Source organism: Pseudorca crassidens, chromosome 19, assembly GCF_039906515.1.
Source record: "Pseudorca crassidens isolate mPseCra1 chromosome 19, mPseCra1.hap1, whole genome shotgun sequence".
In the NCBI taxonomy this organism is placed as follows: domain Eukaryota; kingdom Metazoa; phylum Chordata; class Mammalia; order Artiodactyla; family Delphinidae; genus Pseudorca; species Pseudorca crassidens.
This window is the reverse complement of record NC_090314.1, coordinates 13692701-13719713: the sequence shown is the minus strand read 5'-3', so window position 1 is coordinate 13719713 and position 27013 is coordinate 13692701. Positions and strand designations below refer to the sequence as shown.

At 53.9% G+C, this 27013-nt stretch overlaps 1 protein-coding gene across 6 annotated transcripts; it reads left to right on the top strand.

Moving 5' to 3' along the window:
* Positions 1–26833, top strand: SLC13A5 (solute carrier family 13 member 5). 6 transcript variants are annotated; one of them, XR_010937642.1, is made up of 13 exons: positions 2–687; positions 6747–6875; positions 7156–7292; positions 9615–9802; positions 10781–10946; positions 12440–12562; positions 15806–16021; positions 16861–16961; positions 18023–18141; positions 20068–20229; positions 23269–23406; positions 23586–23730; positions 24566–24706. XR_010937642.1 is itself a non-coding variant. In XM_067716781.1 (12 exons), the coding sequence occupies exons 1-12, from the start codon at positions 241–243 to the stop codon at positions 24689–24691; spliced, it is 2052 nt and encodes a 683-aa protein (XP_067572882.1). In that variant the 5' UTR covers positions 3–240; the 3' UTR covers positions 24692–26833. The 6 variants fall into 6 exon arrangements, 5 of the variants coding, with proteins under 5 accessions (XP_067572883.1, XP_067572886.1, XP_067572884.1 ...); XM_067716781.1 differs by lacking the exon at positions 23586–23730 and having other exon boundaries at positions 3–687; positions 24566–26833; XM_067716786.1 differs by lacking the exon at positions 23586–23730 and having other exon boundaries at positions 567–687; positions 6755–6875; positions 24566–26833.
* Positions 26834–27013: the final 180 nt, after the last annotated feature.

The following is a 27013-nucleotide window of genomic DNA, read 5'->3' as shown; positions in this document are numbered from 1 at the left end:
GCGGGAGGGGAGACCCGCGGAGCAGACGGCCATGGGCGCGCGGTGGGTCGCTGCGGGAGACCCCTCCAGGGTGAGAGTGGGAGGGGCAGGAGTAACCAGGTGAAAAGGAGGGAGAGGTTGGGGAGACGGATCCGAAAGACTCAGAAACCGCTAGGGACTTTCACCTGGGACCCCGGCAGGGCCCAGGAAGGGCAGGTGCGGATGCAGAGGGGGCGCCGTACGCCTAAGCCCGCAGACTGAATGACCAATCACTCCCGCTTGGCCGTCCGCGGGAGCCTGTCTAGGGCACCGCAGGAAAGTCTCGGAGAGCCAGGAGGTGCCAGGGCCCAGACCACTCCTGGAGGGCCCGCCAGAAGCGCTGGAGTCCGTGGGCGCCGCCCGCCTCCGCCCAGAGGCAGAGTTGGGGGCAGGCTTGTCCCACCGACCCCGCGGGATTGGCCCCGCCCCGGGGCCGCGGGGAGGCCCCACCATGGGAGGCGGAGTTCCCGCCGCCCCCTCCAACCCCCTGGACTGCGGCCCCTTCTTAAGCCCGTGAAGCTACTGGCTGCCCCTCTCTCGCCTCTCCCGCCAGACTCCCTCTCCGCGATGGCCTCCGCACTGAGCTATGTCTCCAAGTTCAAGTCCTTCGTGATCTTGTTCGTCACCCCGATTCTGCTGCTGCCACTCATCATTCTGATGCCCGCCAAGGTCAGTTGCGTCTCTGGGCAGCCCCTTGGATTCTGGGCGCCGGGTGCCCAGCAGCAGGCACCGAACCCGGGAGCATTAGGTGGAGCGCACGGATTCCCGGGGGCGGGCACGGCTCCCCTGGGGCACGGAGGCTCAGGAGCTCCGGGTGCTATGGAAGGCACCCTGCAAAGAATTCTGACAGGCATGGATCTTGGGGTTCACAGATCCCAGGGCGCAAGAACTGTTTTGGCAAGCACAGGAACCCAGAAGTTAGCACCGATCTTGGCCACACAGCCCCTCTATAGGCTCAGAATCTCCCCAGAGTGCATAACCCGGTCCCCAGGCCCCCCAAATGCCACCTGTACCAAGAGGGAGCCTGGGGGCTTGTCTTTCCCTTCTTTCTCCTGTCTCTTCCCTTGGGGAATGGGGACTTCCCAGCGGTAGGTGGCTTCCGAGGCCAGTCGGGGACCTACACGGAAAGATCATCACCTAAGTGAACCCTGAGTGCCATCTTTGTCCCTCTCTGGCCCTCCTTTGAGCCTCGGTTTCCCTGTCTATGATCCACATTTCTTTCCAGCTCTGAAACCTGGGCAGCCACAGCTGAGTCAGAAACCTGCTCCCAGCTGAAAGGCAGGTCAGGTCTGCCTGCTTTTGCTCACTGCCCGCTGTGGAGGCGGCAGGAGGTGGGACACGGTCCCAGAGCTCACGCCTTGGGTGGCACGACGCAGGGTCTCTGGGAAGCCGTGTCCCAAGCCCTGGCCTCCTGGTGCTCCCAGGAGGGAAGCGGAGAATGAATGGCCTTGGCCACAGGGTGGGGGCGGTGCGGGGAGCCTGGGCCCGGGCCCTGCTGGGCAGTGCGAGGCCTGTTTGGCAGAGGCCCGAGCCCTTTGAAGGCTTTTGGCTGCTGCCTGCTCCTTCCTCATTCCCTCTTTCCACCTTTCACTCTCAGCCCAGACAGGAAACCTCAGCTCCCCCCAGCCCAAGCAGGTTTGGGAAACGGAGGAGCTCTTTAGGGGATGTTCTGAGGGCAGTCCTAGAGGAATGGGGTTGTACTGGGATATCGGGAAGCCAATCTTTGAGAGAACTGGACTTCCACCTTTCACCCATCCTTGTGATTTTATTATTTATTTATTTTACTTTTGGCTTTGTTGGGTCTTTGTTGCTGCACGCGGGCTTCCTCTAGTTGCGGCGGGTGGGGGCTACTCTTTGTTGCCGTGGCGGGCTTCTCATTGCAGTGGCTTCTCTTGCTGCGGAGCACGGGCTCTAGGCACGCGGGCTTCAGTAGCTGTGGTTTGTGGGCTCTAGAGCGCAGGCTCAGTAGTTGTGGTGCACGGGCTTAGTTGCTCCGCGGCATGTGGGATCTTCCCGGACCAGGGCTCGAACCCGTGTCCCCTGCGCTGGCAGATGGATTCTTAACCACTGCGCCACCAGGGAAGCCCCATCCTTGTGATTTTAGCCAAGCCCCTGCGTTCTCTGGGCCTTGGTGTTCTTGTCTGTACGATGGGGCAAGGTGGTTTGGTTGTTGACATTTTATGGCTTTTGGTGCCAAAAGAGATTATCCTGGTTCCTAGGATGGGGGAGGGGGAGGCTGGGAGGAGCCCTTGGGTGGGCTGAACACAGACCCTGGATGGGCCAAGGACAGCAGATCCAACTAGAGTGGTTCTTTAGTTTCCACACCAACTGTGATCGGCCATATTTCCTCTGTAGAAAAAGATTTGGGGCTGTTATCATCTGTGGGAGGGAGCCAGGCAGGAGAGCTGTGATTTTAGTTCTGCTGGTGGGAGTGAGGTTCCCTGGACATCAATTATGGTAGCTTTGCTGACCTTCCTGCTCCAGAAGAGTATGACCGAGACCCCACCACCACCCCTGCCCATCCCATCCCCCCCCCACACAGGTAGCCCTGAGCTGGGACCCTCAATTCAGGCTGTGAATGCATGTCATTGACCTGCCCCGGGAGTGAGAATCAGGTGAGGGAAGAGGAGGTATCAGTAAAGGTCGTTCCAGGGGCTGACTTCATGTGCTTTCTCTCCCAGTGGTGCAGGTGACTGGGAGCCAGAACCCTGTCTGCTTGTTTTCTCCCTGTGTGCTTCTGTTTTGGTCACCCTGAAGAGCTCCCCGTCCCCACCCACGGCCACAAAGTTTGCAAGGAAACCCAGGGCAGGGGCAGAGCAGCGGGGAAGCTGGCGAGAACTTGGCAGCCTGGGCGGCACTGTCCAAGCGGGGCGGCGACTCCCAGGGCATGTCACCCTCTGCCAGTGCCCGGGCCCCTCTCCTGCAGGCTTTCTTCTTTTCCTCTTCTCCTGCACCTTGCTTCCTTCCTGTCTTCATCTCTGCTCCACTTTTCTGCCTGTTCTCTGGGTTCTTTCTTTAATAAAAATAGCTTTTTATTAAATAAAAAAGTAGATTCATTGTGTTATTAAAGTTATGTATTTTTTAAATTTATTTATTTATTTTTTTGCGGTACGCGGGCCTCTCACTGTTGTGGCCTCTCCTGTTGTGGAGCACAGGCTCCAGACGCGCAGGCTCAGTGGCCATGGCTCATGGGCCCAGCCACTCCGCGGCATGTGGGATCTTCCCAGACCGGGGCACAAACCCGCGTCCCTCACATCGGCAGGCGGACTCTCAACCACTGCGCCACCAGGGAAGCCCTATATATTATTTTTAAAGTCTGTGAAGTATAAAGTAAAAATGAAAAGACTTTCAAATCCCATAAGACACATACACAGTATGTTCTCTTAGCTACAATTTTCCATTAAGCACTATGTCATGGACGCCCTTATTTGTTAATAATTAGGTAAATAATGAGCCATGGTTTTCTCCAGTTGTGCACTTAACGTATTTTTTGAGCCCCACTATGTGCTCTCCACTGTGCTGGGTGTGGACTTTTAAATCCCACTGTCCACTGTGAGCTCAGCTTGCAGTGCTCCTCCGGCCACATTCTCAGCTGCAGGGAAGGCTCTGAACTGACCAAGAACTGGGCTCCCATCTGCAGGTAGAATCCATCTCATTCTGCACGGTGACCAACCCCTCCTCAGGCTTCCCCAAGGTCACCTGTCCTATTCTGCTCTCTCCACAACACTCTGGGAGCATTCTAGACGAGGGAGGGTCAAGTTTGCTGACTGGTAGTATTCAGGGATGGGGTACCCTCCTGGGCCTCCTGATAGGAGCATGGAAGTGAGAGGGCAGTTATCCTGTGTCTTTTCTGTTGGTTACTTCTGGCGCCTCTAGGAACTGTCCCGGGAAAACTGGTTACACATGTCACCTGCCGCTTCTAAGTTCAGATAATAAAAAAATCACTTTCTGTGTGCCATATGTTAAGAATGGGTACTTTTAAATCCTCAATTTACAGGTGAGGACATGAAACAAGCAGGGAGAGGGGCCAGGGTTGGGAGTGGGAGGAATATTTTATCAAAGACATTGTTGGGAATTGTTCTCACATGATGATAAGGAGAGAGGGCTTCCCTGGTGGCACAGTGGTTGAGAGTCCGCCTGCCGATGCAGGAGACGCGGGTTCGTGCCCCGGTCCGGGAAGATCCCACATGCCGCGGAGCGGCTGGGTCCGTGAGCCACGGCCGCTGAGCCTGCGCGTCTGGAGCCTGTGCTCCGCAACAGGAGAGGCCACAACAGTGAGAGATCCGCATACCGCAAAAAAAAAAAAAAAAAAAAAAAAAGACATTGTTGGGAATTGTTCTCACATGATGATAAGAAGAAGGAGAGTGAGTTTTAGACAGTATTACCGTTTTAAAATTCTCTACAGCACACCCTCTTATTGCCCCCCCCTGCAGCGGACCATTTCTACCTCTCTCTCCCTTGACACCAAGGCCCAGAGAAGGCGTAACTGAAGGCCACACAATGGCAGACAGCAGACGCTGATCAGGCCTGCCCGGTGTCAAAGCCTGGTCTTCTAACCACGTTGCTATCCTGCCTTGAGCCCAGAGGCTTCAACCAGCATTGATTCTCCCCTCTTTCCCAACAAAGGCACATCTGACAAAGTTTGGAGACATTTTTTGTTGTCACAACTGGAGAGTGCCACTGGCATCTAGCAGGGTGGAGGCCAGAGATACTGCCAAACATACTACCATGCACAAGACAGGCCCCCACCCCCCACCAACACAGAATCATCCAACCCAAAATGTCAGTATTGCCGAGGCTGAGAAACCCTGCATTAGACAGTAGAGAGGTGTCCTGGGGTTCTCATGGGCTGCCGAAGAAAGATTTATTTTTATCACTGATAACACAATCCAGACAAAGAATGTCTCAGCCTTTGTGTGATGTTCCATGCGTATAATATGTGTTATCTCGGGTGGTGATAAACAGTGATTGTGTGCAGGTACGTTTTCCCAGCAGTGTTGTCACAGCCCGTGCTGTGCTGGTCCGTTTCTCTAATCAGCATCTGCAGTGTCCCTGGGGTTTCAGGCCTGTGCTGGATGCCGAGTGACACGGATTCTGCCCTCCACTGCTCACTCCACTGTTCAGTGTTCAATGGTGGGTGAAATATAATGCCAACCCAGTGTGCTAATTGCTGCGGGTGGGGGTGTGCATAGAGGAAGGACACGGACCCAGACTAGGGGCAGCAGTGAACTGAGCCCCAAGCACTCACTCCAGGCCAAAGGAATGATGTCATGTGTGAGAGCAGCTGTGGGAGGCGGAGCATCTGCCTCAGTTCCCACCAGTGCCCTGGGGTCTCAGGAGCTCGGGGTGGGAATGGGCATGGGAGATGTGGCTGGAGGGCCCTGCAGGGCCTGCTCCATCACAGAGGGTCTCCCAAGACATGCTAAGGCATTTGGCTTTTGTCCTGAAGGCAAAGGAAGGCTTTTACACAAGGGAGTGATATGATCCGGTTTGTAAAAAGAGAAAGAGGGAGCAGCAGTGTGGAGTGATGCAAGTAGAAAGATCGTATTAGAAGATAGCTGTGCTGTACACCTGAAATTAACATGGTATTATAAATCAACTATACTTCAATTACCAAAAAAAAACTACAGTGAATAAAACAGCAAATAAAAAAAAAGATAGCCGCAGTGATGCAGGCAGAAGATGTGGCCTGAGCAAAGGCAGGGCCACAGGGTGAAGGAAGAAGGGAAAGAGGAAGATTTTGGGGTAGAAGCTATAGGTTTTGGAGGCTGATTAAACTGGAGGGGGCTGGAATGAGGGAGAGGCAGAGCCTGGTTGGTTAATAATGATTATAGTAAAAATGCTGATGAAACAAAAAACAACCCAGGGAGGTGGGCATTATTATCCCTATTTTATTAGGCGATGAGACGGAGAATTAAAGTCCTACAGTGAGTAAGGGGCCGGGGCCGTGAGCGCTTGAACCAAACCCAGGTCTGTCTCACTCCAAAGCCAAGATCCCAGTGGCTAAGTAGCTAAAGGGTGTGAACAGGCGGTTCACACAGGATTAAATATGAACAGTAAAGCTTGAGACCCTTGTAACTAGAGAGGCTAATAGACACCAAGACCATCTTCTCAGTTATAATAAAAAACAGCCCTGCAAATCCTCAGCGCTGGCCATTCTCTGAATGAGCTGGCTTAGAACACACATTTCTGGGAGCCGAGAAAGTTGGAGCAGCCTTTTGAGAAGGAAATTAGATAGAGATACCAGGAGTGTGAGGATGTGCTTTGGGGAGCCTTCCCTAAGAATTGCACTTACTTTGTAAAATGATTTAATTTTTAGAGCAGGTCATCAGAAACAGTATTTTCTTTTTTCTTCTCTTCTTCCTCTTTCCTCCTTCTTCCTCCTCCCCCCTTCCCCCCACTTGCACTCCTCCTCCTTTTCCTCCTCCTCCTCCTTTCCCCCCTCTTCTTCCCTGTGAAGACGTGAGGATGGATGCAAGGCTTGGAGGGGTAAGAGACCTGCCCAGGACCGCACAGCTGGGGGGCAGGGGGCAGGGGCCTCTTGGTGACCGGTCCTGTGCCCTCCTCACTGTCCTGAACCTGGAAGGCTGTGCTGACGGGGGCAGGGAAGCAGCGGTCCCCAGTGACATGCCACCCTGTTTTGACAGTCCATGCCCTGCTGTCCCGAGCATTCTGGGGTGGGGAGCAGGGCGGCAGCAGCTCGCCAGGCCTCAGTGCTGTCTCTTCAGTTTGTCAGGTGTGCCTATGTCATCATCCTCATGGCGATTTACTGGTGCACAGAAGTCATCCCTCTGGCTGTCACTGCCCTCATGCCTGCCTTGTTTTTCCCGCTCTTCAAAATTCTGGACTCCAAACAGGTGAGCAGCCCCAGGGCATCCGGGCGGCTTCCTGCTTCTCTCCCAGTGGCTCCTTCTCCGAGCCCTTCTCTGAGCTGCCTAGGACCCGGGGGACCAGATAATACCCTGTTTGTGGGCTCTCTCTGGCATAGAGATATACCCTTGACCCTCCGTCCCCATTCCAAGCTGCCCTGAAGTCAGCATGCTCTGCTCGCCTATCTCTGGGGACTTGGGTGACCCTGAGCCCAAGTAGTGTGTGGTCAGGGGGCAGGCCTGATGGGGCCTCCATGCCGTCCTGCAGGTGTGCGTCCAGTACATGAAGGACACCAACATGCTGTTCCTGGGTGGCCTCATCGTGGCTGTGGCCGTGGAGCACTGGAACCTGCATAAGAGGATCGCCCTGCGCACGCTCCTCTGGGTGGGGGCCAAGCCTGCCCAGTAATTACGCCTTCTCTCTCTTACCGCAGGGCTCTGCAGTAGGCCCCAGGGCCAGGGAGGGGCATGTGGCACAGGCCAGATCCCCCACAGGCAAGGACTGGCCATGGCCTTACCTGGGCTTTGCAGCCAGGCAGACCCCTGGGTGGGTGGAGGCTGGATCAAGCCATGCCTGATACCCCTAGGGGCTTTGTGGGGAAAGCGGGAAAGAGATGGCTCAACTATGCAGCTCAGGGGGGAGCAGAAAGGTCATCCCTCCAAGGCTGGCACATCTATTCCCTCTGCAAAGCTGCTGCTTACCCCACCCTTCCCCCATTACTCAGTCGTCTCACCCCTCTCCAGGATCTCCCCTGACAGTCACAGGCCATTCCGACCAAGCCGTGGAGTTGATACAGCAGAATCACCTGGGTGTACCGAGCGCCCACAGGGCCCCGGGCATGATACCGGGGGCTTATTTACCACCTCATCTGACTCTCACCGCACCTCTGAGGGTTGGGGATTATTCCCATCACCCACGTTCTGTTCTGAGGCACAGAGGGGTTAAATGGTTTGCTGACGTCACATGGGGATTAGACCGGGCCTGTCTGATGGGGCCTTGCCCCCTCTAATTGGGAACTCAGCATGCACCTTTTTTTGAGGCAACGTGCTCCCTAAATGATGGCGTGACCCAGCCCAGCCCTGGGAAGGCAGGTTGGTAGCTCACAGTAAATCCCTCCTGCTGCGTCCTCATGTCAAGGGCCGTGCTGGGCTCTGAGCACACAGAGGCCCCGGCCCGCCCGAGCACCCCTGGCGCCTCAGCAGCCTTGAGTGAGGGCTTTGTGACTCTCCGACCTGTCACCCGAGCCCCTCCAGTGACTGGTTTACAGTGTCAAATCAGAAGCCATTGCATTTTCTAGAAATGTGAGGCCTCAGAGTTCCTGTTTTCAGGATCCTCTGAGTGGTTGGCTTTTCTCCGTCAGCGGGGGTGGGGCTCATTCTGGAGTGTGCTGGAGCGCCTTTGCTCCCAAACCCAGGGTGCCCAAACCCACAGCTTCTCTGCTCCTTCCTGTCACCTGGCTCCTCCTCCGAGCCTGGCTTCCAGCTGTCCAGCTGCCTGTGCTGGGGGCGACCTGTATGTTGAGGCTCCCTTGATGCCTCGGAGCATCATGTTGAAGCCTCATTCATGTGAACTCTGACCCTCATCCTAGCCTGGATCCCAGCCTTTGTACTTATGGGTCCATGAGGTCTACCTGCATGGATACCAGCTAAAGCCCAGTGCAGTGCAGCCCCGAGACCCTTCTTCAGGCAAACAAATTAGTGGCCCTGGGGAGGAGCCTGACTGCAGAGGGGCATGGAGACCAAGAGGTTGAGTTCCATTTAGCCAACCACCCCTCCCAAGCTCCTCTGCTCCTGGCCTTGTGCCAGGTGTGTGGGACCCATGGAGAGGAATCAGACCTTCCCTGCTCATGTGCTAAGGAGAGAGCAGACATGGAAACAGTTTCAAATCCAGCCAGCGAGAAGTGTCCTAGAGAAGACTGAGGAGGGTGTGGTCAGCCCTACCTGGTGCGCACTGGGAAGGAGGTGACAGAGAAGGGATGCTGCCTGAAGGCTTTGAGAGACCGTGAGGAGTTTTCTAGGCAGATGACACAGGTGGCACAGAGGTGGAAGGTGGGGTGTTACACGGAAACGGAACGTTTTCTGAATACTGTTTGGGGATCTGGTCCACTGCAGAGCGGAGGGCGGCAAAGAGTGTGAATGGAGGGAGGTGGGGCAGGGGATCAGCCGTGAAGGAGGTCCCACTTCCCAGGGCCCTCCCCGGCTCATCCTACCCTTGAAGGCTGACTCCTCGCAGCCCTTCTGAACTCATGAGGGGAGAGGTGGGGTCAGGGTGGGTGGGAATCTTCTAGATAGAAGTGGGAAGTTTGGTCTGCCTGCACACAGGGCTGCTCAGCGCACCCCTACGTCATATTAGGGCCAACTCTCCACACTGGGTCCACACAGACTGGATGCTGGTGCTTCCCTGGCTAGATGGTGAGCGCCTTAGGACCACGACTGAGGCTCAGGCTGCCTGGTGACCCGGTAGCCAGCAGAGTAGATGTCAGTAATGTTTGTGGGAGAGAGGTGCAGAGGGAGGAAGGGAAGGGAGGGAGGGAGGGAGGGAGGCAGGCACTAAAACTGCAATCCCCTCCTGGATAGCCAACCTTGAACTGGACTCAGCACCTTGGCCCTGAGCCCTGGCTTCCCTGCAGGGGGCGCCTAGCCCCCCCCCCCCCCCACTGCTCCCTAGGGGCTGTGAGAGGTGGGGGCGGGGATTCTCCGGCTTTCCTCCCTGCCCCTCCTCTGCAGGCTGATGCTGGGCTTCATGGGCGTCACGGCCTTTCTCTCCATGTGGATCAGCAACACGGCCACCACGGCCATGATGGTGCCCCTTGTGGAGGCCGTGCTGCGGCAGATGGAGGCCATGAGCGCAGCCACCGAGGCCAGCCTTGGGGCTCTGGAGCTGGCAGACAGGGGCAAGGCCGGCGAGCTGCCAGGTGAGGCCCTGGCCAGGGCAGCCTTCCCCTCTGTTGCCAGCAGCTTTAGCCACCTCCCTGCTTCCTGGAGCCCTCCTTTTAGCAGGCACGTAGAGAAATACTTAGAAGACGCTGTTTTCCTAAGTTTTAGGAATGTGATTAGTGCATAAAAGTTAGATCCTTGAGTAGAGCTTATAGCAAGTTCCTGCCCTCCGTTCCCGCCATCACTGAAATGAATACGTGTTGATTTGATCATTCATTTGGGTATCTTTTGAGCACCTACTGGATGCCCCTCAACCCCTTCTACCCCTACTCATCCTCAGGGCGGCCTCCTCTGAACAGGCCAAATCCCTCCACACTCTGTTCCCGCAGGTACTGGGGTTGGTCGTCCCACCTTTGCTTCCCCGCTAGGCACCGAGCTCAGGAGAGTCAGAGAGTGCCTGTGTTTTTCTCTGTCTTGTTCGCTACCCCATCCCCAGGGCCCGGCGTGGGGCCACTCAGGGCCTGTGCTGACAGCCTGATTGCCGGACCCTGGGCCAGGTCCTGGGGCTGCAGAGATGAAGCAGACACACTCCTATCGTGCAGCCCAGTGGGACGGAGTCAAGAGGCCCCTCGGAGAGTTCGTCTGACTTGGGGGAGGCCAAGGGTTGCCATTAGCCAGACACTGAGGGAGCGCAGAGAAGGGAGAGGCCTTGCTAGGAGGAGAGGACATCTGGGATGGATTTGGGCCCCTCCCTCCAGATGAAGGGAGCAGCTTGAGTAAGAGCAAGGAGGCAGGAAAGAAAGGAGTGTGTCTGACGTCGCTGACTGGGCTCGCCGAGGGACGTAGCTGGGGGTCACGTGGGGCCGGATAAGAGCACTGGGCTGGAGGCGGGGGACAGAACCTGGGCGGGGAGCCGGCAGACCTGGCATGCCTGGGTCCTCAGGTCAGCGGCAGGGTCAGGAGCTGAGGCTGGGCAGGTGGTCCCCAGTGTGCCCACGGCAGTGTGCCCACCACAGGGAGCCAAGAGAATTTTGAAGGTCCCTCCATGAGGCAGCGGGAGGTCGACAGGAAGAACATATGCAAGGCCATGACCCTGTGCGTGTGCTACGCAGCCAGCATCGGAGGCACTGCCACCCTGACCGGCACGGGACCCAACGTGGTGCTCCTGGGACAGATGCAAGAGTGAGTCGCTGGCCATGCCTTTTGGGGACAACAGTGGGGGGAGGATGGGGCTGGAGGGGCCCACCCACCTCTCCCTCCTCTTCAGCTGGGCTCTGGAGCCTCGATGGGGGTGGGGGCCGCCTGGCAGGGGTGAGAGGGTGGGCCGCCATCAGCCTCTGTGGCCCAACCTCCCTGCACATGCTCAGGACCCCACAGCACAGGAGCTGATGTCCACAGACCGGGTTGCTTTCTGCTCAGGACAAGTCCTGCCTTTCTTTCCTGGGCTCAGGATTCTCGCTCAGACAGGGAATGTGGATTGAACGTGGAGCTAGTCATGGGAATTGACAGTGTAATCCGAGAAGCGGGGTCCTTGGTTAAAACTTGTAGAAAATAGATGCCCCTAAAGATGCTCCCCTCAAAGCTGGCTCACGACCTCGGTTGTTAATGGCGATGGTCCTATGACACCTGGAAAGGTTAGAGGTTAGGTCACCTGGTGCCTCACCGCCTCTTTCACTGTGGCCCCTCTAATTGCCCTTGAGAGGGACGTGTGCCCCTGTGAGGCTCCAGGTAGACCATGGGGTGGTTTAGAACTTCCCAGCCTTGGCCACAAAGGGACCCAGGCTTTGAGGACCCAGTTCTGTTCTTGGTCTTGTGCCGGGTGGGGCTTGGGTCACAGAAGTGAGAGGAACCTGGGCCCTGCCCATGGGATACTCGTGGGCAGCTGAGGGTAGCAGACATCCAGAGAGTTCTGGCGGGTTGTGTAAATGAAAATAAGTACAAATTGCAGTGGGCGCAGAGGGAAGGAACAGAAGTACGACGGTGCCCGTCCTGTGCAGACAAACACCCTGGACAGGGGTCGGGAGGGCAGCTGGGAGGTGGGAAGGGCGGGCCTGCAGACACTCGAGATCCAACAAGCAGACTGTTTTGCTCCTGCGAGTGTTTTCTGTAATGACAGCCTTATGGTTTCCCCTGAAGTTCCTCTGGGCTGAATGGGAAAAGCTCTGTGGCTAGTTTGACACCCTTGGGCTAAAGGGAGCAGTGCCTGGGGTTGGGGGCGGAAGTGACCCTCCTCCAGCCCCCAGGAAACATCTTCTGGTCCCACCCTGGGAAGCTTTTGAGATTTGATTTCCTAAGGGGGGGGCCTTCCCTTGCAGAAGCCCACGGGGTGAGGTTCTGAGGCATCTGTGGACCCCCTGAAGCTGTTGGCCAAAATCTGTGTGTACAAAGGGGTATTTTTCTGGACTGAAGGGCCATGCCTTTCGCGAGCTTCTCAGCGGGGTGTGGACCTCCAGGAGGGGCGGTTGGTCGCTCCTCAGGCTTGCCTTGTGCGTGGCTGTGTTCTGGGGCCCTTGCTTGACTGGGGTAATGCTGAGGGACGGGTGTGGGTGGCTGGACTTCAGGAGGAGGGGGCCCCACTCCAGACCCCCTCTCAGGGCCCGGCAGCTGCTCAGCCTCCGCCCGCTCTCCGCAGCTCAGTGTCTGGTAGAGATGTGGACCAGCATTTTCCCCTTCAGATTGTTTCCTGACAGCAAAGACGTCGTGAACTTCGCCTCTTGGTTTGGATTTGCCTTCCCTAATATGCTGATCATGCTGCTGCTCTCCTGGCTGTGGCTCCGGTGTACTTATATGAGATTCAAGTAAGTTTGAGATGCTTATGGCACAGAGGATCTAACCGTGCCTCGGCTCAGCAGGGGAGTCTAGAGAGTCCCTCCTGCAGCCCCATCTCCTGCTAGTTTGCCCTCCAGTTCGCGCTACCCCTGCTGCTCACCGTGCCTCTGCACATGCTGTTCCCTCTTCCTGGAATGCCACTCCCTGCCTTCCTACCTTCCAACCTCCTCAGTCCTCAAGGCCAGTTCAAATGCTCCTTCCTCAGTGACACCTTTCCCAACTCCCCCTACCCCCATTCTGATTCTGACGGATTGCCTGCTCACTGTTCCGGACTTCCCTGGGCACACCACGCCTTGCCCCTTGGCACCTGTAGTCATGCTCCAGTGCCAGCCCTCCCCTGACCTGAGCTCCTCTGTGGCCTGCGGTAAGTCCTCTCTGACCCCTACACCCGGCCGGGCTCCCAGCCCAGGGAGAAAGAGTAGGTGTATCGTTGTCAAAGCAATTAACAAGAAACTTTGTTCTTGGTGCCGGTCAACACTGCTGGACAGACTTCCACTTGGCTGCCAGTGTCTGTCAGGCCAGGTCACAGCAGACCTCCTGATAATATCCACGTCAGTCCAAACCCAGATTTACTGAATGCTTACAATGTTCCCAGCAGCGCACAGCTTCTGCAAAGTTTACCTTCCAGTTCCCAGCACACAGTTGACCAAGAGTCAACCTTGACAGCAGCCAGACTTTGGACAGAAACCATGATGTGTGGCTGACAAATACCTCAAAATGTTGTTGTCATTTTTAAATGCACAAACTTCTCTATGGCGTGAAGGTGACCCTCTCACACTGGAGTATAAAGTACCTAGCTGTGAGCCATGTGCTCTGTGCCTTAATTCACACGGCGCTTGAGCCCAGCAAAAAAACAGAGGCCTATGCGGCCCAGAGATCTCAGAGCTGACAGGTAAAAGCACCCACGAAGACCTGTGCGTTAATCGGAAAAAGGGGCACTCTGGTTAAGTCTTCTCCTGAAGGAGGAACTGTTTTCAAGACTGCCGTTCAAAAAATCTCTGTCCATAATCAAAGCAGCCATAAATGACGACATAACGGTAGCTGTAGGCATTCGTCGCACACCCCACCCTGCCCGGTGTCCGGGCCCCCGTGTGAAAGGGAAGCTGCTCCTACGGGTGCTTGGCTGCAGTTTGAATCCCTCATCTGGTTGGTCGTGGAGAGCAATGTCAGGGTCATTCCCTCCAGCCTAATGCTGAAAAACTCTAGCTTCCTGAGTCTATGGGCAGCTTCCTAGGCCACATCCAGCCAAGGGAGCCACAGACCCTCCCAAGAGCACCCAGGACTCTTGGGATATTCCTGCTGGCTTACATCCAACTTTCCTCACCAGGCTAAGCCCTGAGTTAGGCATGACGGTTCTTCTGGCCCCTGCCAAGGGGCTCGGGGTCCCTTTGCCTCTCCTGCAGCGCACTGACCCAGTTCATCATGCACCCACCCAGCTCCCGGGGCCCCCACAGGAAAGCTGGATCCATCTGCCTGCATCCCGTGCCAGCCCAGCGGTCACCAGACGGATAAACCCAAAGATGAATGTGAAACCACTTAGTGTGAGAGGGACCTGAAGGCCCGGGGGCACCACTGCAGGGGGCCGGCACTGGACAACTGCATATATGATGCAGCCCCCGGAGTCTGCAGCCAGTGTGGTGTCGGGATGTGTCTCCAGCATCAGACAGGTGCTGGGCAGCTACCAAAGTCACCCCTTATCCTGGAAGCCTGAAGCCTCTGGTCCAGCCCCCGAGTCTCGAGAACGACAGGTGGCAGCAGATCGGTAGTGGGTGGAACACAGACGCTCTCAGGCCAAGGGGGCGAGGACAAGGAGGCCAGCTCCCACGCCAGCAGAGCCATCCCCATGCTGGATGATCTGGAGGTGTCCCTGGCGGGTGACCCTGAGGACAAACGTCCTTGCCCCTTGTCCAGAACGGAGATCTTGGCCGGCAGTGCAGACCTGAGTCCCCATCACTGCCACTTCCTTTCCTAACCCCCGAGCACCACGGGAAGCTGTGTCCCAACCTCCTTGAGTCCCTGCTCTAGGCCGTGCCCCATGCCCTGCATGGCCTTCACCCTCTCAAGGGTGGTTCCCGTCCAGCCCTGGCTTCAGCATTCGGCACCTCAGCATGTATTCCATTAACCCCTGTGCTCCTGGGAAGTCTGTTTTAGGGTCCCAGGAAGGACTCCCACAAGGGAAGCCTCTCTAGGGATAATCCTCTTGGCCTTGCCCCCCACCTTCAGGCTGACAGGGGCTGGAACGTGTGATTGGAATCCTCAGCGGATCCCTCGGGGTTGGCATCCTGTGTGCCAGTGGCCCCAGTCAGCCCCTCCCCAAGGCTAGGTACCCTCTATAACTCCTCCGAGATCCCTCCTCCTTCCTGCCCCCTCCTGCCAACACTCCCCAGGGAAGTCCTGCAGGGTGCCCTGGGCAGGCGTGTTGGCCAATGGGCACTGGTTCCTAGGGAGCCCATCCAAGAGCAGGACCTGGCTGGCTTCCCTCCTGCCTTAGCCACAGCTACTACGAGCCCTGGAGTCTTCTGGGTCCTTAATCCTACATGTCAGCTCCTTGCAATGCAAGTACCCACCCTGTTCCTGCCTGACCCAGTCTGCTGGGACCTGTCCTTTTCCTTGTGTCCTCTTGAGCCACCTGCTGATGGGGACTGGCATTCTGGCACCATCGAAGGCAGCTCCAGGCCGCAGTGGGAGGAGGAAGACGGAGCACGTGAAGGAGCCTCGGCCCCACCTTGTGCCGGTTCCAGATTTCTCACGGCCACCCCCAGATGTCGGCAGCCACCGGTCTCTAGGCGACTGGCACCTGCCGGGACCCCGTTGCCAGCAGTGGCCTCGGCTCTGCTTCCTTCTGCTTCCGATGCTCCTGTCCATCCCCTGTTCCCTGTTTTGCTCAGCCTCCCACCCTCCTGACCATCCTCTCTTCCTACCTCCACTGTCCCTGACACCCCACCTGTGCCATCTCAGGCTTCTTCTGGGGGCACCCTGGGGACATATGCTGGGCCCATAAAACAGAGACTTTGCCCCACTATGTCCTGTGAGGTAGGGTAGGCAGATGACAGAATTGGGGAGTGGGAAGGGACTTGCTCAAGGGCCCCCGGGTGACAGGCAGCCCTGTGTGGCTTTCTATCATGTTCTGCTGCCCAGTGTTCACGCTTCCATTCAACCAGCCCTGAGTCAACCAAGACGCCCCGCCATCCTCTTGTCTTTGCATTCTCTAGTATTAAAGAGTCCTGGGGCTGCGGGCTGGAGAAGAAGAGTGAGGAGAAGGCTGCCCACGAGGTGCTGTGGGCGGAGTACAGGAAGCTGGGGCCCCTCTCCTTCGCTGAGGTCAACGTCCTTCTCTGCTTCTTCCTGCTGGTCGGCCTGTGGTTCTCCCGGGACCCCGGCTTCATGCCCGGCTGGCTGTCAATCACCTGGGTGGAGGGCAAGACAAAGTAAGTGGCTCCTCCCACAGCGCACCCACATGGCTCTCCTCCTTTTCTGCTGTCCAGTTCTGGAGCACTCTGTTGGTTTCTGGACTCATTTTTGTCTCACCAGTCTTCCTGACAAGCTCACAGATGTGTTCTTGTGGCCCCTCTTGCCCCAACAGGCTGGCAGGGTAGCCAGGCTGTTATAGAGAGAGGTCGGTTGGGCTGGGACTGGGGCTCTCAGCGCTCTGGTTTCCAAGTCTCTGTTCTGCCATCTTTCGTTTCTCATCTTTCTTCAGGTCTGGGCGAGTCCCTCTGAAGACACACATCCTGGGGTCCAGAAGCTTCTTTAGACAGAGACTTGGCAAAAGGGGGGATATGAAGTTTCTCTCCTGGCTGTTATGTGGTCAGAATAGAAGAAAGGTTGAGAAACATGCATATCCTAGAAAGGGCAGGAGATGTGGACATCTCCTGCCTGCTGCCTGTTACTGCTCATTCCATTTTGAAGGTCTGCTTGGGGTAGCCCCAAAGTCCTTGTGGCCACCCTGGTGAACCCAGAATCCCAGAGAATCTGGCTGGGAAGAGCTCATGAAGTTCACCTATGGAGCAACACAGACAGAGAGGGAAGTGAGCCGCTCAGAGCCACTCGAAGTTGGTGGCAGAGCTAGGCCAAGAACGCCAGAGTCTCGGTGTCCAGCCAGGATTCAGTCTACCTCACCCCTCCTGATCTTGGCCTTTGGGGTTCCAGTTTTCTTACTCAGATGAGCCTGTTTCCTCACGTGGGAGCATTCAGATACAGAGCAGGCTTGCTGCATGACTGTCGTGTAGCCAAGATGGGCTAATCCCGTGTGCTCCTCCCTGCCCAGGTATGCCTCCGATGCCACAGTGGCCATCTTTGTCGCCATCTTGCTATTCATTGTGCCTTCGCAGAAGCCCAAGTTCAACTTCTGCAGCCAGACTGAGGAAGGTAAGGCTCCTGTCCTGGCCTCCCATTCATCAGGGTTGGGGCCCCGGCAGCAAAGGATCTCCATGGTGTTCCCTGGGCCCGGGAGGGAGAACATCTCACCCTGCTGAAAAGGACTGTGGCTAGATTACAAAGTCTGGGCACAGCGTATTTTCCAAGGCTTCTCTGCATATTGTTTAGTGCAAAATCTCCTCTTTTGCTTTTTAAACATTTGAAATCGTATTTATTTTACAACAGGAACAGAAAGAGATTTCACATTTCCCATAATGCCATCAGTATTTTGGGGGTTTCTCTCTCCCTCCCAGTCTTTGTTAATATGCATATATATTATATGGCTATAATCAAAACACACATAATTTCAATCCTGTTTCTTTACTGGTTTTTGTTTTCATGTTTTTGCTCGTGGTTATGCTAGAAACATTTCCTGCTATCGCCACAGTCTTCCAATTCATTTTCTCTAATAACGGCATTATATTGTATCGGGGGCTGTAACCATTCCCCTGTCATGGAGCATTCTGGCTGTTTTGAATTCTTCATTATTATAAATAAATGTTTTCGTGAATATAGCTTTTTCTTTGAGGGTGTTTCTTCTTTAGGATAAATTTCTTGCAGTGATTGCAGCTGGGGTAAAAGAGTATATTTGTCTTCAAGGCTTTTAAAATGTATTGGTAAATTGCTTTTCAAAAAGACTGCACCAATTTATAACACTAACAGGAGTGTCTAACAGCTTTACCATACCATGTCTTTACCAGCAGCGGGTGTTGTAGTGATTACCGTAAATTTTAGCTAATTTACAGATATGAGACGGCACTCATTGTCCTTGCAGGCTTTTATTCCCCTGCATTAGATCTGTTTTATCTCTTTTGCTTGCTAATGCTGCTCTGGGCTATGTATGGGTTTTTGTTTTGTTTTTTTTCCTGGCCACGCTACGTGGCTTGTGGGATCTTAGGTCTCCAACCAGGGACTGAACCTGGGCCCTCAGCAGTGAAAGCACGGAGTTCTAACCACTGGACTGCCAGGGAATTCCCAATGTATGTGTGTGTGTTTTTATCATCTCTTCTCAGAAATGAAAACACCATTTTATCCACCTCCGCTGCTGAATTGGAAGGTGGCCCAGGAGAAAGTACCCTGGGGCATCGTGCTGCTCCTGGGGGGTGGCTTTGCTCTGGCTAAAGGATGCGAGGTAACTTCTCCACTGTGGGCTGCCTAGGGCCCCTTCCTTCACCAAGAGGGCAGCTGAGAACTGCTGCACCCCTCCTTCTCGGCACCCCAGGCCTGTGCCTGTGTGTTTCTGTGTCTGTCTTCTCCATGTAACTGTTCATTTCTTGAAGACAGGGCCTCTGCCTTGTCATCTAGGTACCCTGCACCATGAATAGTGCCTGGAATAGAGAAAGTACTCCCTGAGTGATTTTCAGAAATGAGTGAATGAGTGACCCTGGTTAGCCAAAAGGGATGGGGGATGCTGGGAGGTCTCCTGTGGGGTTTGGTAATAACAATCTCTGCTTTGATTTATTCTAGGCAGATCTTTCTTTCAAGTCTTTGTGAATATTTTCACCATTACCTTTGGTTCCTCTTCCTGCTGAACTTTGTTGATATGGTTGCCATTAAAAAATTTTTTTCTCTAGCTAGGTATGTAGTGACATAGGAGAAGAGGAAGAGCTTTTGGGGGAAAACACCCAAAAATGCAACTTTCTTACCTCCCCCCTTCCCTGATAGGGAAGAAATGAGCCAGAGGGAGGGATGCTTGGTGCTGCTCTCCTCTGTCCAACCGTTCATCCATCTATCCAGGAATAGAGCGTAATACACAGACTTGGTCTATCTTACTATTGCTGTTTCCTCAGCATCTAGGACAGAGCCTGGCACATAGTGGGTACACAACTATTATTTGGATGAACAGATCCATCCATTTAGTCACCTCTCCATCCATCTCTCATTCACTCATTCATTCATCATCAAACCTTCCTATCATGTCTGTGTTAGGTCAGGCACAGGAATTACAGAGGAGATTGATATATGGTCCCTGTTCTTGAGGATTTCACAGCCTAGAGAGGGGGGCATGTTTGGAAGAGCATTTCAGAAAGAAGTGACACATGAGTAAAGAAATCAGCGTGTTGTATCCAGCTGAGGAACAGCAGACGATAAGGCTGGTGAGGCTCACAGACGCCACTTCACTGAGGGTCAAGATAGGGAGTGTGGACCTTATTCTGAAGGTGGTGGGTAGCTACTAAAGGGTTGAGGCCAGAGAGTAACTTGGTCAGATCTGCACTTGGGAAAAATCTCCTGGATGTCTGAAGTGGAGGCCTAGGCCGGACAGGGGTTGGGGAAGACCCAGTAGATGCTCCCTAGCCTTCATCTAACACAGGCTCAGAACACTGGACTCCATGGACCACTGTCTCCTTCTTGAAACTCCTTCCTCCTTTGGTCCCCAAGACATCATTTTCTCCTGTCTACTTCTAACTCTGACCATTCCTGCCCTGCCTCCTTGGTTGACTTTTCCTCTGTTCTCCCTTAAATATGAGTGTTCCTGAAGGTTCTGTCCTTGGCTGCTTCTTTGTTCACGTTTCATTCTCGCCCTGGACAATCCATTCTTAGCCTAAAGCCCCAAATCTAAATTCCCAATTTCTGGCTCAAATCACTCTCTTGAGCTTTAAGAACTGTGGGAGACAGAGAGGAGATGATAGACATGAGATGTTTTGGGTGACATGGTGACTGGGCATAAGAAATAAGGGGGACAGAGACCCCAGGATGACCCCCTAGCCTTCTAGGTTGGACACTAGGTGAGTCTAGTCACTGGGCTGGGGAGCCCAGGGGGAGCAGAAGATGAATTCAGGTTGGGGCATGTTGGGTCTGACACGCTCATGGGATATCTGGGTGGAAATCCAGACAGCAGACCAGCTGGGCTGGAAACGAGGATTTAGGAGACAGCAGAGTGAGGATGGAGATTGAAATTGTGGGTATGAATTAGATCACCTATGGTAATGTATGCAGAGAGAGAGAATCAGAAGTGAAGGTGGGCTGAGCTCTTTGGAGACAGATGAAGGTCCCTCCAGGCTCTGGAGGAACTGTGAGCCACGAGCCCTGTGGTGACTGCCCTCCCTGTATTTCCCAGGCCTCGGGGCTGTCAGAATGGATGGGGAAGCAGATGGAGCCCTTGCATGCTGTGTCCCCAGCAGCCATCACCTTGATCTTGTCCACACTCATTGCTGTGCTCACAGAATGCACAAGCAACGTGGCTACCACCACCCTGTTCCTGCCCATCTTTGCCTCCATGGTAAGTAACTCTGCTGGGGGTGATGACCCTTAGTCGTCATTTCATAGGAAGCTGACCATATCCTGGGTCCCTAGAGAGGCAGTGACACCAGGGGCCCAAGCCTGGCCAGGTTCTGGAGACCTGGGTCCTGAGCCCTGCTCCAACACAGACTTGTGTGCCCTTGATGGCCCTGGGCCTGCACTCAATGCTTTGCTGGTTCTTCTTTGTATCCTCCACGCTGACCAAAAGTGCTAAGCAACAACCAGGTGCCCTAAATTTATTTATAAATGTAACAGATTATTTCTCAAGCTGGGGAGACAGGGCTTACACCAAGGAGGCCATGGGGGAATGATAGAGGGTCTCTCAGAATATAGCACAGGAGAGCAGAAGGCCTGCAGGACAGGGGGACACCATTGGCTGGAACCCACCAGGAAGAATCTTGGGGGAAATGGAGCCTGGGAACGGTGGCAGGGGAGAGGACGTTCTGGGAAGATGGAGTAGCCCACATAAAGGAAATGAAGTGCACGACTGAAAACTCCCAGAAGCCTTGCTTGGCAAGCTCAGGGACTGGGGATCAGTGGGCACTGAGCCCAGAGAGGCTGCGGGTGGTGGTGGACGGGGATGCTGAGTGCCAGGCTAAAGAGCTGTGTTCCGTGGGCAAGCATGTTTTTGAATTGGGACTAAGAAGAAAGCAGAGCTTACAGGAAGCTCGACTGTGACCTTCTCTTGCATTTCCTTTTGTCACTCATCACTTGGCAGTTCCAACCTCAAGGTGGTACAGAAAAAGCCCTAGGTTCGGAGTCAGAAGACCTGAGTTCAAGTTGTGGGATCCTCAAACCCGTCACTCGAGTTCTTTCTCCTACTCTTGTGCTGAGGGTCAAGTAGGATGAGGCCTATGAAAACCCGCTGTAGATGTAAAACGAGCTGGGGAGAGGCTGGGGCTGTCATTCTGGAGTTGGGAGGACAGACTTACAAAGGCCTCAACTCAGGATTTTGAAGTCGGTAAATTTTCATTCAGTTGCCAGGGTGTCCACGTGTATAAAAAGCAAACCCAAGTGATTTTCTCCTTTTATTCCAAGAGAAGATGGAAGTATTAGAAAGAGCAAGGCGGCCCATCTCCCCCTCCCCTAAGCAGGCTGCCCAGGGCGAAAAGATGCCGAGGAACGTCTTCTGATGCTGGTCATGCCATAGTGAGGACTCCTTCCCCTAGTAGAGGCCTGGCTTTGTCACCTCCAGACACTAGTCAAATGGGGGTCTTCACCTGAGAGGGTGGCCAGGCCCTTCGAAAACAAGCTTTTCTAGAATCCGAAGTCCTGACTTAGATTCCACACAGACCTCACACTCCTGCCTCAGCACCCACCTGCAGGCAAAGGGAAGGTGGTGACCCCCCAGCTGGGTCACAGAGGCACATGGGGTACATACCCCATGGGGAAACCAGGAAGCAGACTGGTTCCTCTCAGTTACTCCTAGGAGTGTAACTGGCGCAGCCTTTCAGAGACCTGTTTACCCATGGGAACCATAACCTGAAACCCGCTCATACCCTTTGACTCTGGGAATTTTTAATTTTTTTCCAATAAAAAAAATATTTATTTTTTCCTATGGTTTAGAATATATCAATACAGTGATACATGTATAGATGTTATAATAAAACCCCCTATATTAAAAGTATATGCTAAAATACTTTCCTGATAGTGGTGAAAATAAAGAAAATTGGAGGCCACTGGTAAAAAAAATTTTATGTACATATTTATATTTTGTGCATAGAAAGGTTTAAGATATAAGGTTTGTGAAAATAAAATGACAAGGATTTAAAAAAACCCTACTGCTAAGAGATTATACCGGACTCTGGGAATTTTATGTCCAGGAATCTCTTAGGAAAATCATCAGAGATGCCTACAAGCTTAAATTATAAAGATGCACATCAAAGAATTATTTGTTATAAAAATACTTCCATAATAGCAGAGATTGGTGAAATAAGTTATCATATATTCATACAATGTAATACTATCAAGCCATTTAAAAAAAAAAATCATAGTCCTGAAGGGTATTTCATAAAATGGGAACACATACTTTTTCAAAGCTGAAAATGTGATACATACACGTAGCCAGAAAACGTCTAATCATACCAGAGTATACAGACCCTTACGCTCTAGCTTCCTCCCTAGAGACAACTCCTGTTATTAATTTCTTAGGTATCTTTCTGGACGCATTACACATGCACACACAGACACACACACTCTCCTTTTAAACAAATGGCATTGTTCCATGGTCCTGTTCTGCACCTTATTAAATCTAATCATATATCTTGGCGATCCTTCCATTGTTAGCACATAAGACCTACTCAATTCTTCTTTTCAGCTGCAAACTATTCCATTGTTTGTATATATGTATTTTATTTGACCGTCCTGCTATTGATGGCCGTCGAGTCTGTTTCCTGTGTGTTTTGCTGTTACAATATTGCACTGAAAATCTCTGCATATGTGTCTGCTCTCATGTGCAAGTAGATCTGCATGATAGATTATTAATTTTGGTATTGACAGACATTACAAATTATTATATCATTCATTCATTCAACAAATACTTATGAGCATCTGTCTACTCTGTGCTAGATGTGGCTGAATTTTAAGCTTTGAACAGATGGATACCAAATTTCATACACAAAATGATCCCAAATGTGTACAAAAACACACCCATCCAGAGGCACACACACAGGTGAGAGATGTGGTCCCTGCCCTCTAGGCTCTCTCTGTGTCAGGACAGACAGACATGTGCACACATGGGCTGCAGCAGTGCCTGGCATGGTCTCTGGCACATAGTAGGTGCCCAAGAAGTATATGCTGAGTGAATTGAGGGGGTTCAGAAAGGCTTTCCGGTAAGTTTAGCCTTCAGGGTCCAGCAGAGTTATCATCCAGCTGTGGCAAAGGGTAGAGGAGCCAGCAGGACAAAGGCACAGAGGTGGGAATGTACACAGTACATCAGGGAAAAGCTTTTTAGAGTGATGGTCCCCAGGAGCTTTTGTTTTCTGCATCTGTGACGTTGTAGTGCTGTGTTTTTCCCCAGTCACGTTCCATTGGCCTCAACCCGCTGTACATCATGATCCCCTGTACCCTGACTTCATCCTTTGCCTTCATGTTGCCCGTGGCCACACCACCTAATGCCATCGTGTTTTCCTATGGACACCTCAAGGTTTCCGACATGGTAACGCAGCCGCTTTTATTCACTCCTATCAGCTATGATGCTTTTGTCATGAGGGATGCCCCATTTATTAATGACTTGTGGTGTCAAACAGTTTGGGACCAAATGTCCAGACCCAACTCATTATTTGCATTTATATGCAGCTTTTTTCTTCTTTTTTGACATGATCTCTTATTTCATAGACTGTTCTGTCTCCCAAAGCTGAGAGGTGGGTTACAGAATCTCCCACCTGGAAGTGCCCAAGCAGCCACCAGGGGAGCCTTCACTGAGCACTTGGAAGGGGTGAGGGTGGGAGTCCCATATGGACAAGATGGACTTCACAATCTAGTAAGAACCCGTGAGGACAGTCAGGAGGGGCAAGGCTGAGATGAGGGGAAATGTTAATGACAGCCAGAGAGACTGACAGAGGTGTCTACAGACATGGAAGCAGGCAGGGGGAGAGACACCACTGCCTGGGAGCAGATGCTGCCTTGGAAACAAACGCTGCCAAAGGAGGAATTCTTCAGCTCTGCTTTGGCTTTATCCCAGCCTCCGGTGGGAGGAGGGCGGCTCTGCAGCTCCGGAGTGGGGAGAGGCAAGTGGGCAAGCAGGGGAGGCCAGGAAGGCGTTAGCTAACTCAGAGCCTCCGCTGGGTATCTTTGGGACTCCATGGAGCATTCTCACCCAGAGGGTGGGTCCCAGAAACCAGGAATTGCAAACTCAATTCCAATCCCCAGTGAAAACTCTGCCACAGGGTTTGAAAGCAATGGTTAGTGAGCACCCAAAGAACGCAGAGCATGCCCTAGAAAGGCCAGCACGTGCCTGTGGGACGGTGAAGGCGCTGGGGTGAGCGCTGGACCTGCAGTCAGACCCGGGCCCCTCCAGTCACTCCCTCGCCTCCCTGAGGCCCAGGTTTCCAAACGTCCCAATGGGCCTGAAGAGCCCACCTGTCCTGCCTGTTTCCCAGGCTGCTTTAGCAGTGGTGCTTCTTACTGGACACCAAGTTGCTCTGCCTGGGGGGTGGGGTGAGCACAGGGCCTGGCCCGGGGACGGGAGGCCCAGCAAACAGTCTGTCTGTCCTTTGTTCCCTTCTCCCAGAGTGCTGGTTCCCAAGGCCCATTCACCTTTGTTCTGACAGCCTGGCAGACCCCAGGGTGCTGACTCTGACCCTGTTTTTTTCCAGATGAAAACAGGACTAATAATGAACGTCATTGGAATCACCTGTGTATTTTTGGCCGTCAACACCTGGGGACGGGTCATATTTGACTTGGACAGTTTCCCTGACTGGGCTAATGTGACAGCACAATGAGACTTAGAAAGAGCCGCAAGACCACGCCCAAGGCCCCTGCCCTCCTGAGGACACCTGAACCTTCCAGTACAACTCATAGCAGAGCTTTGGGGTTCACGCCCCAAGGTGACCCCATGATGCCCACACCCCACGGAGACCCAGCCAACGGCCACCTCTTCCTCCAAGCCTGGGGTCTCAGCTGGGGATGGGTGTCTGGAGGGCAGGCTCGGAAGTGAAGCCTCCCATAAGGCTGCTGGCGTCCATCTTTCCTGGGGGCCTGCCATCATCTCTGGGACAGGCAGGGTCCCACCCCCACTAAGCCTCGAGCTGGCCCCATGGCTGGGCTCTGGTGTTCTCTCGTCATCCAAATGGCAACCAGATCCCAGCTCTGGAGGTGAGAAAACAACCTTCCAGAGCCTGTGTCTCTCCCAGCTTACCTCGGGCTGCCTCAGATTCCCTCCTGTCACTCGGAAGGGACAACCCAGCCTGGGGACAAAATGTCTGGTCCTGGGAAGCTTTCCACTGCTGGAGCGAGTGGGAATCAGCGCCTCCTGGGACCACCAGGAGTATGGTGCCACCCCCAAAGGATGAGGAATTTGAGTCGATAACTTCCGGACGACACCACCTGCAGCACCCCACTGACAGTTCACTGCTCCATTTGAACTGACAGTTTGGACCCCCTTCCCAGCTCTGTGGGGCACCTCCTTCAGCTCCTAGGCCCCTCTATTGTCTGGCCGACATTTGCTGGAATCTGCCCCATTTGTCCCAGGCAGGTCAGTTTGGCTCTTCCGGGAGATGCTTCTCCTGCCCCACGACAGCTGGGATCACACTCCAAGTATGGGCAGTGATGGCCTCCTTTGGGGCCACAGGCGGAGGTCTAGGTCCTCCCTCACCTGCAGACCTAGAAGGAATACCTGTTAACCGCCAAAAGCAGGGTTCCTTTAGGGTTTGTCTGTCATGCCAGAGTTTGGGCACCTCTGGGGAAAGCCTCCCTCTGCTGACTGGTCTTGGCAGTCTAGCCTGCTGCTGACAGAGCATCGTTGAGAACAAGCAGTGCCCAGCGGTCCCTGAGCAGACAGCCCCTGCCCATGAGTGAATCTCCCTGAAGTTGCTGGACAGACTCCAGAGTGGTCTGGGAACCCTCAGAACAACCTGTGAGAGACACATGAGAGAATCCTATCCTCCTACCACCAACCCAATTTCCCTTCCTTCTTGTGCTGCTCCATTGATGGTATTTTTCAGAGCAGGAGAAAGTATGGGAACCCAAGGAACCCCCATGCCCCACCCGAGGACCAAGCATACGCCACCTGGTTCCTGGGTGGGACGATGTCTGAGCGCCCAGTCTGTCTCCCACGGAAGGTGCACGGCGCTGTCTCTGGCTTTCTGCTGTGTGTAGGGTGGGGGTGGGCAGGCAGGTGGATGAATGAACACTTACTGCCCACCTCCAGTGTGCCAGGCCTCCCCGGCCCTGGTGCATCAGACAGTTATCTCATTCAGTCTTTGCAGCAGCCTGTGAGATAGGCAGGCATTATTAACCTCCTCTGTCTTTCATTAATACTGGGGCTCAGAGAGGCCAGGCCATGTCCAAAGTCACACATCAAGTTAGTGGTGGCTAAGGTTCCAATATGGATCTTCTGCTGCCATGTCCACTGCTGCTTCCTCTAGCCATTAAGGGCCTTGGCCTTACAGGGACGGTAGGGAAAGGTGGGTGGCCAAGAGCACATCTACCCCAAGGCCCTGCCTGCTCAGGGATCATTCACAAGAGCCCTTTCTGCTGCCTCCTCTGCGATGGGCTTAGGTCAGTCCTGGAACAGACAGGGCTGGTCTTTGCCCAGAGAAATAAAGCCTTTGGTTGGAGAGAGCAGTATGGAAATGGCTACCTGCTCCCCTGCCAAGATAAAACCGACCCACCCCTCTATCACTACTCCCTACACCGCCGCTGTTGATGTGTCTGCCCCACCAGTGAGGGCTCCCAAGGACTTGCACTCCCTGCTGGGTCCAGTGCTAGCCCTATGGCTAATCCACAGCACACCACCACAAGTGTGATTGGTAAATAAATGATTGATCAGTGTTGTCAATCAGATGTATGCCTGGTGGTAGTGAGCAAGGTCAGTGAAGGTCATCCAACGTGGGCAATGAAGGATGAGTAGGACTGGCCAGGCTGATGGGGGAGGATGTGGTGGGGTGGGTGGAAGGGTGGGGGGATTCCATCTGGTTGAGGAATGACAAGAAAGCTGGGCAGGGGTTCAGGAGAACAGATCCCAAGGTTGAGGAGGCTGACCAAAGGCTGTTTCTAAACAGCATCTCTTGAAGTTGGCTGGAGCTGCACTAACATTTATGGCC